The following is a 20,122-nucleotide window of genomic DNA, read 5'->3' as shown; positions in this document are numbered from 1 at the left end:
AGTGTAAACGTAGCCTGAGTGACAGCTGCTCTCAGCCAAACCTTTGTCTGGTTTCAAGTCTTCAGTACTTTGACTTGACTGGGAATTACAGTTCAACCTTCTTTGAGGTTGGCATGATCACATCTGTAACTCTTTTATTGTTATATACTCACTATTCATTGAAATAAACAGAACATTTTACCATAGACTTCAGTGTAAGCAGTTCCTTCTACTCTCTACTAGCTCTTGTATTTTGTAGTACAACAGAAGATGGTGCCTCTTATCTTTGATTCAGCACTCTGGTGTGTGATTGTCTGGTTAGTATGGCCTTGCAGAGGTTCAGCTATTTTGAGGTTTCTTTTTTTTTTTGGTTACTGATTTGGATATCCTTGTTGTTGTTAAACTAAATTTAGTCGAGTCCTTGCTAGTGTTCAGTTCTCACTCTTAAAGGGACAGTCTGGAATTTTGGACATAGGACCTCATTTCCTAGTTAGCCAGAATTTTGGAGACATGTGGAGACACGTTTTTTAAATATTCCATCCAGTCCTTGTATTTGCACAGGTCGCAGGTGCTAGGCTAGTGCATGTCAATGGCCATAGTTAGCCTGCCACTAAAAACAGTCTTACCCACTCCACAAAACACCCAAAGCAAATCTATTATTACACCAGACTGTCGATGTAAATGTCTGTGTTGATAAAATAATGTTTGAAATAAAACTAACCTTGCATCGCATGAATCGTCACATGTTGAGGAACTATTTTCTCAGCAGCACCGGAATTTTACTTTGTCGGTAAGATAGGTGCAAGGTGATATCAATCCGCCACTGCCAAGCTTTCTATCAGGAAGTACAACTCACTGCTGCTGCTCAGACATAAATCCTTCAAATGCAATGTTGGTTTCAACTCAGACATTCACATCGACAGTCTGGTGTAATAATAGATTTGCTTCGGGTGTTTTGTGGAGTGGGTAAGACTGTTTTTAATGGCAGGATAACTATGGCCATTGACCAGCACTAGCCTAGCACCAGCGACCTCTGCAAATACAAGGACTGGATGTAATGTTTTAAAAAGTGTCTCCACACGTCTCCAACACTCTGGCTCACTAGGAAATGAGGTCCTATGTCCAAAATTCCGGACTGTCATTCTCACTCTTAATAGCATACTCTTGCTTGCTCGAAATTATTGAGGTTTTTGTTTGTTTGTTTGTTTGCTTGTTTTTGTTTTTTGCTGATGTTCAGGTCTTGTTCTGAGCTGCATGTTCCTGCTCGTACTCACTTGTTACTCTTATTTGCGTGTTCTTGTGGGCATTCAATCCTATTACTGCTACTGCTACTATTACTACTACTACTACTACTACTACTACTACTACTACTACTACTACTACTACTACTACTACTAAATAACCCTGCAGGTGTTCAGATGTTACTCAGATTTTCTTATCCTTGCAAGTGTTCAGTTCTTGATTAAACACTTTTTTAGGTATGTTTCATCTTTATTTCCTGGTTATTAACATTGTAGATTCTCACCGAAAGCATCAAAACTATGAATGAACACATATGGAATACAGTAACAGAAGATAAACTCAAAAAACTTGCATTAGATTTTAGACTTTTAAAAATACCTCCGCTTTGCACTTGACATTTCTTGACTCTGACACAACACAAATGTGAAGTGAAAACCATTTCATGTGAATTCACCAAGAAGCTCATAAAGAGAAGGCCAAAGGTTTGAAGTGCTGTCAGTGAAGCAAAGGTTGTCTATTTTGAGGATTTGAACTAAAAATATACCGTATATTTGGAATCTAAGGCGCACTTAAAATCCCTTCATTTTCTCAAGAATTGACAGTGCACCTTATGTATTAATTCTGGTTGTGCTTACTGACCTCGAACCGATTTTCACATATATTCCACTGAGTCGTGTTCTTTAGTCCAACAGAAGCTGACCGCATGCAAATGAGCCATGTGGTTTGAAGTTTGTTTCTGTAAAACGTAAACAAATGTGCACACAGCTGCATTAAACACATTATTACTTAATGTATATTTGAGTCCTCCTCGTCGGAAATTTAAAAAACTAACTTCAATTATCCACATTCACATTCATAATACACATTCACCAAGACCCTGGGCGAATTATGCCACGATCTGTCAATGGATTGTGCACACCTGGGCTAAGGGTCAGTCTCAAGTGTCGTCCGTTTGTTTCGCTTAATAAGAAAATAGACGAGAGAATTCAACATTATTGATATTGTGTCTTATAATCCAGTCCGAAAATATAAAAAAAAAAAATTGTTGAGTTATTTAATTTTGTATTCTTTATGACACAATTCCATGTACTGTAAATTCCGGACTATAAACCGCTACTTTTTTCTCACACTTTGAACACTGCAGCTTTTAAAACGATGCGGCTAATATATGGACAGATTCTTTGTTTGGCACATTGTCCATCCATATATACAGCAACACAGTGGATACGCACAGCCTGAGTATAGAAAACGCCACTGTCTGTGCGGCAAACAGTTTATCGCCGTGTGATAAAATAAGTTATGATCCTAAATGAACATTAGTGAGGGGGATACGTCTTACCCATATGCATAAATGATGAGAAGAAAAGTCTCGAGCTTCAGTAGCCGGACATCCACTCATACCTGATTGATAAAACTAGCCCCGGAGAGAGTCTGAAATCTGCTGAAATCCTACAAGACACTGACATGATACAGACAGGACAAAGGCTCTTTCTGCAGGAGTCATGCGCCACAAAGTGTGGGGAGAGACGAGGGTGATGTGCCGAGGAAGATGCTTGTTTGATTGTGTTTTGAACAGTTATTTTACACTTCATACACACACCCTCCTCATCGAAAATACACTAAGAAATGCAGATGATGCAGCTTTTAAGATAGCGGTAATTGATGTGGCTGTCGAAGAAATCGAGCTGTTGCACCTGAGCTCGGCATCAATGAGTCGATGGTGAGATTTTGGCGACGGCAGCGAGACAAACTGACTCGATGCAAAAAGACGACAAAGCTTTCAGAGGCGATAAAAGCAAATGGCCCGAACTTGAAAACATTCTTGAAGATATGGACACCTGCGGCTTATATTCAAGTGCGACCTATATATGTAAAATTTAAAAATTTTGTTAAAATTTATGGCGAGGAGAAAATTCAGTTTGTCGACTGGACAAAAGTTAGTTTGGCTGAAGACGTTTCGCAGCTCATCCAAGCTGCTTCTTCAGTTCTGGTCAGATGCTGGTGGACACTTCCTTATATCTGTCTGCAGGGAGGAGCTAACTAACTACTCTGAAAATAACACACCTACTTCTTTACAGTTTCTGTTAGTTAGTTAGTTAGTTAGGCCCATTGTCCACCAGCATTCTGACCAGAACTGAAGAGCTGTGAAAGGTCTTTAACCAAACTAACTTTTGTTTAGTCCACAAACTGAATGGATTCTACCTGGACGACTGAGGGATTCTTCACACATCTTGTTAAAATTTTGTTGATGCGGCTTATATTCAGGTGTGCTCAGAAAATACGGTATGTTGCTTCATATATTTGATGTCCTCTGTATATAAAATGTAGAAATTGCTCAACCTAATGAAAAAATATATTTTAAAACAAGGCATGTCCAAACTTTTTCGACTGGTGTTTTATTTTTTTCTTGTTTTTGCCGGCGTTGTGTTTTTTGTTTTTTTTTCTTTCAAGACGACAACCCTGCAGGTGTTCAGTTGTTCCTCTCATTTACGTTCGCGCTGGTGCTCAGATGAAGTGCACCTAGTGAGCTCACTTGTTTACCGCACTCCTCTGTCCCCCAGGCCTCACAGCTCCCCGAACGGATCATATCTGAGGAACTAAACAGTCTTCGCTTTATGAAAGGAAAAGAAGGCGCGCTCAAAATAGACTGCACATAATGGTTTGTTAAAGTGTTCTTAGAGTCTGTGCGCGTTGAGACACAAGGGCTTATTCCTTCAGTTAATGTAAGCATTTAAATTCAGCACGAGTCCCAGAGATTGCGGAAAGCTACACAGCAGGCTTTTTGAAGAGATAAACGAGACGCAAGAAGTTATGTTTTCATTACTGTGTTGTGGTGTAGATTTGGTTTGGTGTCATATTAAGTTTTTGTCCGTGGGGATAGAAGAGCATGACATAAAACTGCCATCTGTAAGTTTATTCGATTTCGTTTTATTATTAGTAGATAATGAAATTGGTTGGTTTATTCAGGTTTGGGGTGGCCACCAACACTACAATGGATGAGAAATGCATTAGTCTTAAAGGTGCACTGTGTAACTTTTGTGGTGGAGGGTTTGCCGCTTGCTTGTCTCCATGGAGATGACATTGCTTTGCCCTGAATGTTCTGTAGTATGAGATTAAAATTACTACTACTACTACTACTACTACTACTACTACTACTACTACTACTACTATTACTACTACTACTACTACTACTACTACTACTTACTACTACTACTACTACTACTACTACTACTACTACTACTACTACTACTACTACTACTACTACTACTACTACTACTACTACTACTACTACTACTACTACTACTACTACTACTACTACTACTACTACTACTACTACTACTACTACTTACTACTATTACTACTAATACTACTACTACTACTGCTACTACTGCTACTACTACTACTACTACTACTACTAATACTAATACTACTAATACTACTACTGCTGCTACTACTACTACTACTACTACTACTACTACTACTACTACTAATACTACTACTGCTGCTGCTGCTGCTACTGCTACTACTACTACTACTACTACTACTACTACTACTACTACTACTACTACTACGACTACTACTAATACTATTACTACTGCTACTATTACTATTGCTATTATTACTACTGCTACTACTACTACTACTACTACTACTACTACTACTACTACTACTACTACTACTACTACTACTACTACTACTACTACTACTACTACTACTACTACTACTACTATACTAACTACTACTACTACTACTACTACTACTGCTTCTACTACTACTACTACTGCTACTATTAGGACTACTATTACTACTACTACTACTAATACTACTACTAATACTACTTCTACTACTACTACTACTACTGCTACTACTACTCCTAATATTAATACTAAAACTACTACTGCTACTACTACTACTACTAAAAATAGCATGCAGAAAGCACACAAGAACAGACAATGATGCAAACAATAAATAATAAAATAATAAATAGAAAACAAATAAATAAGGGATAAAAATAAGCTAAAACCAGTTAAATGAAGGCCAGCCGATAAAAAAAAAAAAAAAATCTTAAGAAGTGATTTAAAAGATGATATTGATACTTGATGATACTTGACTTGTAACTTGGCCTGGTGGTGTTACTTGCTTGTTACCATGGAAACAGTTATGCTTAATGTCCTGTGTAATAGTGTGGGACATACCAATAGCATTTCCATAGAGACAAGCTGGTGGCGGACCCTCCACCACAAAAGGTACACAGTGAACCTTTAAATAGCACATTTTGAACACTCATAGTCATAAGGTGGTGTAGTATTTAGTCAGTATTGTAGCCACAGCTGCCCTGTGGTAGACCGATGTAAGCGTTGCTGCCAATCTGGGCCATCTGTCTCTCCAACCACCACCAATACTCACATTCACACCACATTCATACAAGGCAATGTGGGTGAATGTCTTGCCCAAGTACACAATGACAGATTTTGCCCCAGCACTGTGGCACCTGGTATTCCCAGCAGTCTCCCATCCAAGTACCACCCAGACCTGGCCCTGCTTAGCCTGTGAGATGTGATGAGATCTGGCTTCGACAAGGAGGTTTGGCCACTGTTTCTGTTCATATTGTCATGTTAGGGAGTCAGTTTGGGGGAATTGTGTACACACATTTGTCTCATATGTAAATTAGAGTTTTTTTTCAGGACACAGGCAGAGCAGTGATTGAATCTGAAGCCAGCCCGATAGGCGTTAACATATTTGTGACACAATTGACACAATTAAAATCACACTATTCTCATAAGCCTATTAATAACACACATAGTAGCTAGGGGGGAATTCATGAAAATCACGCACTTCTGGAAAAAGTTTTTGATTTTTGGCAGGGTGTTAGGTATAGGCCTATGGTTTTTAAAAATCCATGGATACAAGTTGGGGTGCGCCCCCTAGTGGCCGGTGTACATAAAATCTAAAATGGCCCCTGCCGAAACAAGAAAAGGCTATAGCTCCACTTTTAGTCTTAAATTGTTGTATAAAGCAATTTTTCTACTTTGAATCAGAATTTGATTCCTTGTATCAAACATTCTTCTGATTTTTTTTGTCCATTTTATGTTAAATCTATTATCATAGTCATATTTAACTAAAATAAACTGTCAATATCTTGACAAAAACTTGAAAAAAAACTATTTTCTTCATTATTTGTCTCCAAAACAAAATGGAAAAAAAAAAGGATAATGATGAGTTTTTTTCAGTTTTCGATTTTGTGTTTGAATGAATAATAGAAAAAAAACGGATAACCACTGTTTCCTGTTTATGTGACTTAAACTGTGATGCCGAACTGAACCAGGACTAAACCAGGACTAAACCAGTCTCAGTCCCGGTCCGGTCCTGGTCTCATTCCTGGTCCCAGTCTGGTCCCGATCTCTGTCCCAGTCTCAGTCCTGGTCTAAGTCCTGGTCCAAGTCCTTGTCTGCTCCTGGTCTCAGTAAGTCCTGGTTCTGGTCCCAGTCTCCATCCTGGTCCTGGTCCCGGTCTGGTCCCAGTCTCAGTCGTAAACTAGGACTGAACCAGGGACTGAACCAGGACTGAACCAGGACTGAACCAGGACTGAACAGGACTGAACCAGGACTGAACCAGGACTGTTGGGACGGGCCAGGAGGTGCACCTGCGTAGACTGTCGCGTGACCAGGACTGAGATCAGGACTGAAACGGGTTTAGTCCTGATTCAGTTCTGGTTTAGTCCTAGTTCAGTCTTGCATCGCAGTTTAAGTCACATAAACAGGAAACGGCCGTTTTCCATTTTTTCCTTTATTCATTTAAACACAAAATCTAAAACTGAAAAAAAAACTAATCATTTTCCATTTGGAGACAAATAATGAAAAAAAAAAGTGTTTTTTCATTTTCTTATTTTTGGTTTTATTTTGAAGAACGAATGATACATGGATTTTGTAGCCATGTTAGAATGCTGTTACCTCATCAAAAACAGACCTGGAGTTGTTTTGTTTCATTCACACGTTTGGATAACACTAGATTATTATCTTCAAAGCTGATTGCGTAACATGGACCCTTTAAACATGGCGACTGCAAAACCCTGTTACTATGATTTGCATGAAGAGGTGATTATGAATGCAGAGGAGTGCGATGGTCTAGAGATGAGGCGGCGTGCGTGTGCATATGTCAGGACCTGTCTGTACTACACTGCACTGTGACTAAAGGTTAAGATTCAACCACACAGCACCGCACACTCCCCCGGCTCTGCTTTAATGACTCATCTCTCTGTACGCCGTGATCTGTGCACGAAGAACATGGCTGAGGTGGCAGGGGTAACAATGGCACATAATAAAACCATTACATATATCTGGAGAACGTTTGCAAATATGTGCACTGCGGTGGGACAAAATGTGAAGGATGGATTTCTCAAACTCAAGAATTTAAAGGTGGACAAAGGAGCTTCCAGAGTAATATGTATTTAAAGTACCAGTATTATTACTTCGACAAAAGGTTTGGTTACTTTTCTGATTATAAGTGACAAAACATTTATGATGATTGGAACAAAATTAAACGTCTATATTATGCAAAATTAACTCTTGTGAGCCTTAAGATGTGTTATAATGTTGTTACCAGATAAAAAACATACTTGGAGTTGTGTTTTGTTTCATTCACACATTTTAGTAATTTCTATTATTAGTCTGCCTGTATCTCCAAAGCTCAAAATTCTCTATTCCACCTTGTGATGTCATGTAGTGGACAAGTTGTAGTTTTCAAGTTAACAGCTGCTTTTTATGTTTTGTTCATAGAGATCGACAATTCCAGGATAGCAATCATAGTATATTATAGTCAAGGTGTATGGATTTTAAAAAATTATTATTATTATTATTAAAGACAGCAATAATATAACATTTAACAAAATCCAATAAGCAACATAAAAACAAAACACAGAAACATAGAGCAACACCCACAACAAATACAAATCAACAAAAATGCCCCAACTATGGTAAAACATTTTTTAATTAATATTATTTATTTAAGTAATATTATTTTCACCATCATCATTTCCTTTCATTATCTTTTACTATTTATTACAATCTCACTTCCTGTATTACCACATGACATCATAAAGTGGGACAGAGTGTTTTCCGGTTTGAGAGAAGAATTCAGCCTAAATATGGAGGTTTGTGCATGAAACTTGTGTGAATGACACAAAACACAACTCCTGGCATGTTTTTGATGTGGAAACAAGTTGAATCAGTCCATAAGTTGTGATTTGGTTTGTTATATTTTTATGGCAAATCATTAGCCAGGCTGGCGCCACCTAGTGCCTCCACTCAATTTCATTTCTCTCCAACAACTAGATCAGGAATGGGAATACAGTAGACTAGGCATGTCCAGACTATGGCTCGTGGGCCAAATGTGGCTCTCAGACACATGTTTCTTGGCCCTCAGGCTTCCAGGTGAATTGGCCCAAATTACCTTGCATCAATTCAAAATTTACTTTTTACTGCAGTTTTTTTTGTTTGGTTTTTTGTTTTTTTGAAAATCTACTTTGATAAAGCTGATATTTAATATTTAGTGTTTGGTGTTGAGGATCTTAGCATGAATAAAGACTGATGGCTCATTCTAACTTGTTAAACATGCACATATTTCAATTATTCACTGTATTGAGCACCAGTCTAAGGCTGTTGATCAGCCTCTGCTTCGTCTGTGTTTAGATGTGTGGCCCTTGATGAAAAAAGTTTGGACACCCCTGCACTAGACGTTTTGTCAGAACCCCAGAAGTGTGAGTCCGGGCACCAGTCAATCAGCAAAGAGCCATACATTCTGTGTTGGCAACAATTCCCGAGATCGACGATTTAAAGTCAGAACAAAGAGAATGTTTGGCAAATTTTATCAAGGGTAAAGACGTTATTGCCCTTCTTCTTATGGAAAAGCTTAATACACCAGTTAGCCCCATTAGTGGCGCATTATATACGTCCCGACCAAATAGCAGCGATTGGTTAACGAACGAATCCTAAGATCAGATGGTTTCCATGAAGTGAAACCAGCTCATGAATCAGGCTAGTGAATCATTTGAAAATACAACAATTAACCTTAATTTATACATGAGAAAAGCTATTTTCCCGTGTTGTTCCAAAAATTTAGATTAAGATACATTTTATTGTTCCCATTGGTTAATTTGTCCTCTCTATTTAACCCATACTTCGAGTCCTCTGGGGCAACCTCTTAAGAGCAGGGACCCATCTTCTTGGTCAGAACTACCCTAGCTGGAGAATTTTACCTATTGTGCTTGCTTTGGGTTGGTGGGGGAAACCAGAGTGACCCAACCATAGGGTAAACCTTTTTGCTGTGAGGTGAAAGTGCTAGCCTCTCAGACACTATGCCAACAAAATAAAAATGTCAAAATTTTAACAGTATCTCAGGACATATTCTTTTCTAAATGAGATATGTAGAGATAGTTTCAATGGCGGTCATGTGGACACAGCTTTTGCAATCAAGACGTTTCAGCTCCCATCCAGAAGCCATTTTCAGTTTAACGGTACTGGCTTGAGGCACTAGGATTTATACTACACTGAGTTAACTACATCCAGCCCCAAAGGGAAGAGTTTTAGAGCGAAACTGCCCAGCCTTTGTTTACTAGCTAACATTAAAAACAAAACAAAAAAATATATAGTGCCAGATGACCACAGCTGAAACCTTTACACAAAAAACGCCTGGACAAATGGGATTACAACGTCTCCTTAATGAGATATGATTTTTGTCATTGTAGCAATGTGACATTAAAGGTGCATTGTGTAACTTTTCTGGCGGAGGCTCTGTCATATGCTTTTCTACTTGGAGATGTTATTGCTTTGTATGTAATGTTTCACAATATGGTATTAAACCTTTCTATCTTCATCCAATCCAAACCAGACCAAGTTACAGGTCAGAACTATGGAGACGCGACCCCGCTTACAGTGAAAATGCCTGTTTTTCTCTGTATTTTTGAGCTCTAAAACCACCTGTAATTGAGGCCCTGTAAGGTAGAACTGTTTAATGTCATACTGTGGAACATTCGGAGCAGAGCATTAACATATCCATAGAAACAAGAAGATGACGAACACCCAACCGAAAAGTTACTCAGTGCACCTTTAACGTGAACTGTCGGAACTTTTAAAAAGATCCAAATCTTTTTTCTTTCTAATTTCCATTTTTATCCAGATTAATGCTAGCCTGATTCATCAGCCAGTTTCAATTTGTAGAAACCGTCTGACCTCGCAGCATTAAGATTTGTCCGCTCAATGGTAAGTGGGTACTTTTTTTTTAAATTTAACCAATCGCTGCTATTTGTTTACGACATATGTAATGTGCCAAATCCCATAGGAAGAAGGGCAATAATGTCTTTCCCTCCCTTTCCCAATTCACCAAACAATTCTCTCAAGAACTTTTTGTTCCAGCTTTAAATCCTCGATCTCGGGAATCGTTGCCAACACAGAATGTATGTCTTGGTCTACATCCATCTCGACTGCTTTGTTTACTGTTGTGCTGTTCCACAAAAGAGACCCAGACAGGCGCTTGAGTTTGATGTCATGGCTTCACAGCTCGTTGCTGATTGGCTGGTGCATGGTCTACAACTTCCGAGGTTCTTGCAAACCCTCTAGTGCAGGGGTGTCAAACTCATTTTGGTCCGGGGCCGTATCCAACCTACTTTGATCCCAAAGGGCCGGATCAGAAAACTCATATCATATAAACCCCAAAAATAAAAATAAGTTCAAATATTTGTGCAGAGAAACACAAATCTATTACAGAAATCTTTTTTAATTGATGAATCTTTCTTTTACAAATATTATAATATTATGAACAACCTGAAACTTTAAGAAAAATACAATTTCAACACAAAGTTTAACATTAACTTGTTTGCAAATGGGAATAAGTCATTTTTCTTGTAAAATCCTGCACTTGGCGTCCGCTTTTCTCATTTTTGACATTTTGCTGATGGTGTCACGGTCAACAGTCAAAACATCGTCCTTTAAGAGCGTTTGGAAAGAAACAAGTCTTCATTTGTGCTGCTCTGGTGGGAGGGGCCACGTACAGAGACGCTGGAGACGCTGCTGTGATAAACACCGCAGAAAATTACCAATATTTTAATAGAAAATAGAATTCAAATATTTTAGTAGAAAATCAGCCGAGGGCCAGAATAAAGGTCTTGGAGGGCCGGATCTGGCCCCCGGGCCACATGTTTGACACCTGTGCTCTAGTGCATTTCAATTCCTGACCTAGTGGCTGGACAAAAATGAAATTGGGCAGAGGCACTAGGTGGCGCCAGCCTGGCTAGATTAACACTGAACCAACACAAGAATCAGGACAACAGAGTAGGCAACACAAGCTTTGTGCCAAAAAACACATTTGACATCATAGCAGGTAGTGTTTTAATTATTAATATTGTAGTGTGATCTTTTATTTAGATTTTTTTTTTAGGTTTATTTAGATCATTTCAATGGGTAAACACACTTCCACTCTCAGTTTGAACCATTTAAAACAAATCAAAGCCTTGGTTAATTCTGTCTTTGAGTTTGTAGATAAAACAAGTTCTCACATCAGCTTCTGTAATATAAATGAATACAAAAAGAGCCAGTGTTTTGAATGGCTCTTTGAAACAAACAGATCCAAAAGATTCAGATCCCATAAAAGAGCCGAAACTCCCATCAGTGTGTCGTTCTCTTTGCCCTCTGCATTACTCTTATTTATATTCCATTTCCAATTGCCTGTATATAGAATCTTATCACCCAATATCCCTTCTCCGTGGTTGGCTTCTCTGATAAGCATTCCCGAGCACGTTTGGTCACATAATAGGTCATCATTGAGTGAACGCTGTTGCATATTGCTCATTTGTCAGTGCTGTCAGTATGTCCGGAGCGTGGGCTGTGAATGCAGATAGAACAAATGAGCGCGCCCTTCACTGACCCTGGCACTGCTTGCGATGCCAGGCCTGCCCGCGTGACACTGCTGCATTGGGGAATTGTCGTGCCAGGCCTCCGCGGGGGAACTCATGAAGTGGACAATTGACTGGCTCCCAACAGGTCAGTGTCAAATACAGAATGACAGATACAGGGAGGAAAGAGAAGAGTATGGAGTTACTTGGAATTGTTATGAGACTAATATTATGAAAGGAACGATGATCAAGCATCAAGCAGCCCTCTTGTGGACCACTCTTTTTGGAGAGAGCGTGTATAATGCTCATCAAAACATTTGTCTGATGAAGTGCTAGTTTACGAAATGTTACTTAACTGCAAATAAAGCTCAGCATTTGCAAGTAAGACAGTGTGTGGGGCTTTTTTCCTACTTTTCATACTTCATATATTCCTTGTGAGGGAAATTCATTCTCTGCATTTGACCCATCTTTCAATTAACATCACTGGGTCAACACAAAAGTGCAATTAACAATTATATCACAATAATAATTAAAGTTGCTTTGACAGTTTAAAAATGTTATGGATAAGAATGAGTTATAATGTTAATATTATGAATAGGTTCAATATTTAAACAACTGTTAGAGTATTGTACTTTGTTATAAGTGAAAACAACATTGATCTAAAAGAGAACATCATGGATAAGTAGCTTTTTTCTTCACATTCTCCTGATAAAATGGCGAATATTTTTCTTAGCGATTATCACCATTATATAAAATGATCCACGAACGATTATTGCATATGCTTTTATAACAATAAGCAATATTGTTTATTGTCCCATCCCTACGCGTGAGTGCTACCCACTGTACTGTGATGTTGTTTTATGCTAATTCTGATATAGATCAAGATCATTCTAAGGCTACGTGTACACTGAACCGAATCACCGTATCACTGTATCAGAATTTTTTTGCGTCCAGACACGTTGTTTCTGTGTCTGCAAACCTTCTCTATCCACAAGCTTTGCGCATATTAGTTTACGTTTTACAGAAACAAAACTTAAAACCGCGTGGCTAATTTGCAGAAACTGAGCTCAAATAACAGCTCACTATTGTGCACTGATGCAGTTCAGCTTCTGTCGGACTAAAAGACATGACTCAGTGGAATATATGTGTTCTTTCTATGACAGAGGGGTGTTCTGTTCAGTGCATCTATCGCATTAGAGATGGTTAATTTTAAACTTTACTGAGATTATACATCTGCAAGTAATACGCATGGACAATATATATGAATGGACATATAGTCTAGCATTTTGGCAGTGAATTACTTCATGGTGCATAGACCTACGTCAGCGTATCAGTGTTTTCAGGCGTCCACATGATGCCAGATCAGATCTGTACTCAGATGAATTCATTGGAGCTGGCAGCACCAGATCGTTCCGTCTCTGGAGTCTTTTTCTATCTGATTAGTGTGGACGAACACTGCCACCACAACAAAAATGACTCAAATATGTACTAGTGTGCATGGGCCTAAAACTATTGGGAAAAGGTCCAACTTTGTCCAACTTTGCCCAACTCTAGGTGCTTGCAAGGTTATATTTTCTATACTAATTGATTAACATTAGTTTGTTGGGGAAACTGCTGATCCCTGAGGCAACCCATCAGGATATTGTTGCTGATTTTGAGCTTTCTGTGAAAAATCTGTGGGGCTTTTCATTGGAACACTCTTTACACAAGTTTAATCAGTTTTTTATTGACGAATCAGAATCTTATCATTAGTTCTTTGGGGAAAGCGCTGATCCCTGAGGCGACCCACCAGGATTTTGAGCGATCATAACTCCATGCAGAAGACTCCCACACAGTCTAGGAATTGAACCTGAAGACAGTGAGGCCAGAGCTAACTACTCTGCCGCCATGCTGCTATTGGTTATCTATTATGTGTGATTTTTTGACCTTCCTGTGAACATCTGCCTTTATAGTTTTATTTTCTCAGTGGAACACTTCCTACACAGGTTTAATTACCTGTATTGAAGAGTCATAATGTGTAAAGATAATCATTTGGACACATAAAAGTTATTGTGCAAAAATGAGTTTACAATTTCTTCTCAAGGCTAGATTAAATTTTGCAACTACATTTTTCTATTTATGATGGACCCAGTGCCATATTGTTCAATGTACCTGCACAACTCCTTTTGTACCATACTCCATTCATCGGAAAGAACCAGCAGCTAAGACCAGACTGCTAGTGAGAGTCTATAGCTTGTAATACAGTCTTACATTTTGAAAAGATAATACTGTAATCTTTTCATACACAATAGTATCCATTGGAACAGCCTTGAGAGTTTTCTTCGCCGTCTGAAGAGTACACAGTGGACAATACTGAGGGAGAAAGCAAATGTCAAGTCATTGCGGAATTGAGGGATTGTTATTGCTGTTGCTTCAACATATTTATTCTATACTGAAAAGATGTCCTCGCCATTTGACCCATCTTTCAGTGCAGTTGGAGGAATCTATTAAAGGTCCTTTATTATGCAAAACTGACTCTTGTGAGCTTTAAGCCATGTTATAATGCTAAACTTTTGCCCAGTTGACACATTGAATTTCTCCTTTGCTGTGGATTCTACCTAGCCAGACTGACGCCACCTAGTGCCTCTGGTGTTTGGTGAATTTTATCAAGGGGAAAGACGTTAGTGCCCTTCTTCCTATGGGATTTGGGAAAAGCTAAATATACTAGTTAGCCTCGTTAGCGGCCTATTACATACATCACGACCAAATAGCAGCGACTGGTTAAATTAAAAAAACTACCCGCCTACTGTCAAGTAGGAGTGCTGCGAGGTCAGACGGTTTCCACGAAGTGAAACCAGCTGATAAATCAGGCTAGATTCCCTAGAATCCCTGGACAACTGAGGGATTTTAAACATGTAATAATGCTGTTACCTCCTCAAAAACATGCCTGGAGTTGTGTTTTGCTTCATTCACACATCTCCAAAGCACAAAATGCTCTGTTCCACCTTGTGATGTCATGCAGTGGTAGTTTAAAGGTTAACAGCTTTTACCTTTTGTTCAGTAGAGATTGGTAGTTCTAGGGATGAAAGTATCCATATGATTGTAGTGAAGGTGTCAACTCCAGATATGTTTGTGATGAGGAAACAACATTATAAAATAGATCAGGAAATAGTGTAATTTAAGCCCTTTAACTGGTGTATCTTGGGTTTCATCTCCAGATTTCAAGCCAGGACTACCTTGTTGACGGATAGTTGCTGTTACGTTTCTCAGCACATTTTCCCCTGTCATGGTTCTAGTGGATTAATCGGCAAATTCTAAATGGATATCCTGCTGACGAAAGGGAAGAGACTGTGATGTTTTGCCAGACAACTTTTAAAAGTGTCTGAACTAGTGGAAAAACGTGTTTGTGCCAGAGAGTTTTGACAAGTTTGTGAGCTTTAATGCTGTTACCTCATCAAAAACATGCCTGGAGTTGCATTTTGTTTTATTCACACGTCACACATTATTTGTCTATCTCCAATGCTTAAAATGCTCCTTTTAGTTCAATAAAGATCCTTGTTAGTTCAATAGAATCCTCCAAATGATTTTAGTGAAGGTGTTTGGAGTTGGAGTGGCTCAAATTAGGTAAATCATCAACAAATTTTTATTAACTTAAATCAAACTGAACAGAACAAAACTAACCCAACCAGACAAAGAACAGGAGTGTTTAAATACATGAGGGCCAACTAAAACTGAACACAAGAGGGAGGAATAACACTAAATAATGAACTAAAACTACTAACTTAACCAAAGTAACAAGAAGGCAAATAAGTATAATACAGAAAATATTAAGTGATAATAAAGTGACCTTCAACAAACTAGACAAACTAACTTAGGGGCCGACACACACACACAAAAGTTTTTTTGGACAAAACGGAGAAGTTTGTAATTCCTTTTGGCCTTTCGTTCACACGGAGCCGGCGTTTCGGGTGAGCGAAAACTGAGTTTTTTGAGAACAGGTTCCAGAGTGGAGAAATATGAGAACGGCAGCGTTGCGTTGTCGTGTGGACAAACAAACTGCAGCTTTTGGAAAACGATGACGTCAGGATCCGGTCATCGCCAGGGTCCTCTGATGCAGCGAAGCCTGCAGCCCTCCAACTAGCCTCCACAGACCTCAAGAGCATTGCCAAAATGAGACAGGTGTAGCCTACAGAGCCGCTCCCATCACCCAGAAACTGAGACACTCTGGTAGCGCCAATACTAACAACATGCACCACAGATTACGCACAAGGATCAATAACAAAGACTACGTGTACAATGAAACAAATACACGTATCACTGTATCACAAACGATCTGCATCCAGACACGTCGTTTCTGTGTCTGCAAGCCTTCCCTATCCTTCCCTAAGCCTTTCTGTGACTTATGTTTAACTTTTGCAAAACAAAACAACTATATTTCTGGGATACATCTAAAATAGACAAAATTACCTTAAAGTTTAAAAAAACGGTGATGAGACATTGTTAACAGCACAACATACAGGTGTGGCAGATGTATTACATGATTTTCACTCGGTGCTCCGTTGTCGTATATTTATATTTACTGATCCAGCACGTGTGTGGACACAATTTTTTTTCAACCTGCAAAGAAAAAATCCAGGGGCGTTGTCGTGTGGACGTAGGCTTAAACTAACTAAATAGTGCCCTCCTCCTTTGTTCGGCATGGATGGGTTTACCGTCTGACTACTCAAACTAAACAAAAAAAAAAAAGTGGAGCTAAAATGTGTGCACCCAAATTAGAATATTAGTCTAAATAAAGTAATTAATGGAAATGAAATAATTCACAAAACACTGTGGAGTGGTGGCAGAGCTATCCACAACAACACATATGAATCCTGTTCCCTGTGGTCTGCCCTCAATGCAAAGGGTTCCAACTTGAGCTGCTTGATTTTGACACTGCAGTGTTAACAATACATTGCAATATGTCTTTATCTGCAATGTTGGTTTACTATTTTCACATTTTTTCCTTATAAACATCCAATTTCACTGTCATTTCTCATAAAACAACTAAAAAACTCACATTAAATTATCTGTGTTTTTCAGGTCTGATGGGGCACAATGGCTTCCCCAAACCGTGCGAGCATAAGTACTGTGGTCTTGGTCGTCACTGTGTGGTGGATGAGGGCACAGGTCTGGGGGAGTGCGCGTGTCTGGATCAGTGTAAACCGCACTACAAACCCGTGTGTGGATCTGACGGACAGCTCTACCCCAACCACTGCGAGCTGCACCGGGCCTCCTGTCTGCGAGGACACAAGATCACCATCCTGCACAGCGAGGAGTGCTTCTACAAAGGTAAGGGAAACATCGGCAGCTCGTTTCCAAATTGCTGGTTTCTCTTTCTATTGTCTAGTAACCCTATGCTATTTAATGGTGAAGGGGCGATCATTATACAATACATTACGCAGTGGGGGAAGAATTACTCAGTTTTGTTACTTAAAAGTACAGTGTAAAAGTGCAAATAACACAGCAAAAAGTACAAAAGTAAAAGTATCACCTAAAAAATGTTCTTAAGTAAAAGTATTAAAGTACCCGTAAGTATTTCACACACTTCAAGTGGATTGATTTTGATAAAGATTTGTGCTGAATTTTGTTCAACAAAAATAATTTAATTGATTGCTTTTTCTAACAGATTTTAATTGTAAATTTTGGTTTGCTCGAAGCGTGAACAAACCCCTCAGCCTTTTCAGCAGGTCTCAAACTATGATTTAAAAAACACTTTTACTCTTCAGTCCAGTTAAAAAATGTTGCGGAGCACAAAGTGCAGATATCTTCTCTCAAATGTAGTGGAGTAAAAGTAAAAAAAATAAAATAAAAATCTAATTTTAAAAGTATAGATACCTAAAATGTGTATTTTAGTGCAGTACTTTACTAGCCAGGCTGGCACTACCTAGTGCCTCTCCAGTGACTAGGTCAGGAATCGGAATACACTAGACGGTTTGTAAGAACCCTGGAAGTTGTAGATCGCACACTGATCAATCAGTGAAGAGCTGTGAAGCCATGACTTCAAACTCTGTCTGGGTCCCTTTTGTGGAACAGCACAATAGTAAACAAAGCGTTCGAGATGGATGTAGACAAAGCCATACATTCTGTGTTGGCAACGATTCCTGAGATCGAGAATTTAAAGCTGGAACTAGGGATGGGCATTCGATAAAATTTTCTTAATCGATCGTCGGGAGAATTAACGATTGATTATCGATTAATCATTAATGTTTTTTATATTAAAATTTATCATCATTATTGTTACTATCTGCACTAATCTGCATAAATAAATTCAGCTTTACGACATATAAACCGTAACCACATCAGCCTGTTTGACATTATAATGTGTTTAATGCAGCTTTGCACAAATTTCACAGAAACGAAACTTAAAACTGCATCGCTAATTTGCCTAAATTAAGTGAAGAAAAAAAACAGCTCTTGTGCGCTGATGTGGCATGACCCATCCGGGGGGAGGGAGGTGGGGCCTCGTCATCAACATTGTGCTACTCTCACCTGGCAAAGCTTTTTCCCACTGGACACCGAAAACATATGTGCTGCTTTGTACACTGTGCACATGGACTCACACTTGTCCCGACCGGAATGGAAAGCGTGGAATTTCTTGTACAAGTCCTCGTTAAATACACATTTGCACTTTGGCACAAGCTGACCTTCTGAGTGCACAGAGCTACATGTACGGACCCGTTTGGTGACGCTACACACAGCAGCCTACATTTGGTTTGTCGATTAAAATTAATGTAATCGATTCAATTCTTAATGATCAATTATCGATTATTCAACTAATCATGCCCATCCCTAGCCAGAACAAAGAGAATGTTTGGTGAATTTTATTACATATCACAACCAAATAGCAGTGATTGGTTAAATTTTAAAAAGTACCCACCTACCATCTAGCGATCGAATCCTAATGATGTGAGGTCACACGATTTCCACGAAGTGAAACTGGCTGATGTATCAGGCTAGTACTTTACTACTTGTACTGTATTTGCGTTACGTTCCACCACCAGGTGTCTCATTATAGAATTCATAATTCATGTATTTTTACTGTTGGTTTGTAGAATACTTAACATTGAACAACAACAAAACCCATGACAAATGGTCTGATATTCCATTCGTGTAACTTCATACAGTAAAAAGCTTTAGAGAAAACTATATATTGTATTTCTGTAAACAGTAAATTGGACAGATACAGATTGCTGTCATGCTAATTAAACAAAAAGTAAGAAATATTGTCAAGCTGTAGTAATGACGCTAGCTATTTTATAATTGACAGATGCAATCACATGTACAACTTTTGGGTTGGGTTTAGCTTTGATGGAATTTAGATATTGGTGCTAAACATCAAAAAATCATTCAGTGCAGCTAATATTTCATTGAAAATGAATTGTACATGTATTTCAAAACATATACTGCAAAAGGCAATATCTAGATAAGTTTAAATGACTTAAAATAAGAACTTTTCACTTTGTATGAGTAGATTTAAACGGAATAAGTGTGTTTTTCTTAATTCAAGCAACGTTAGACTGTGTTTCTTATTTGAAGTCGCAAGCAAAGAGTTGTTGTTTTTTTGTAGCAAGATGTATTTTCATATTTCAGTGTCAATCAAAATTTACTCTTATAATGATAAAACTTTCTTAATTCAAGTCATTTTAACTTGGCTAGATTTGAGTTTTTGCAGTGTACTGTCATAAGATCTTCCTTCTGTAGACTCGTGGTCACATTTTACTGCACATTTGCACTGGTACTATATAAACGTCCCATAAGGCACAGTAGGAGTAATGGCTGCTTGAATCGTTTGCGAGGTATTACACATACAGAAGCTGTTCGTTCCCTCTGGCTGCACCCATGGGTGACAAACATCAGGCTGTGGGCAGTTTAATGCTACGCTTGACCTGTCAAATCACACGGGCTGCATGTAGGTTAGTTATGACCTGGAGGAATGGGGAATGAAAGGGAACTAAAGATAGGAGGTAGCATACAAAATCTTGCCTGGGATCCAGAACA

At 38.7% G+C, this 20,122-nt stretch overlaps 1 protein-coding gene across 1 annotated transcript in view; it reads left to right on the top strand.

Moving 5' to 3' along the window:
• Window positions 1–20,122, top strand: part of fstl5 (follistatin-like 5) — a 531,686-nt gene that overhangs the window by 188,419 nt on the left and 323,145 nt on the right. Inside the window, exon 4 of the mRNA XM_055159513.1 lies at window positions 17,165–17,413. Within this exon, the coding sequence (XP_055015488.1) occupies window positions 17,165–17,413 (249 nt within the window). The remainder of the gene's footprint in view (window positions 1–17,164; window positions 17,414–20,122) is intronic.

This window comes from Boleophthalmus pectinirostris, unplaced genomic scaffold (assembly GCF_026225935.1).
Source record: "Boleophthalmus pectinirostris isolate CB_2022bp ecotype Guang Dong unplaced genomic scaffold, ASM2622593v1 HiC_scaffold_23, whole genome shotgun sequence".
NCBI lineage: Eukaryota > Metazoa > Chordata > Actinopteri > Gobiiformes > Gobiidae > Boleophthalmus > Boleophthalmus pectinirostris.
This window is presented reverse-complemented; position numbering and strand designations above follow the sequence as displayed.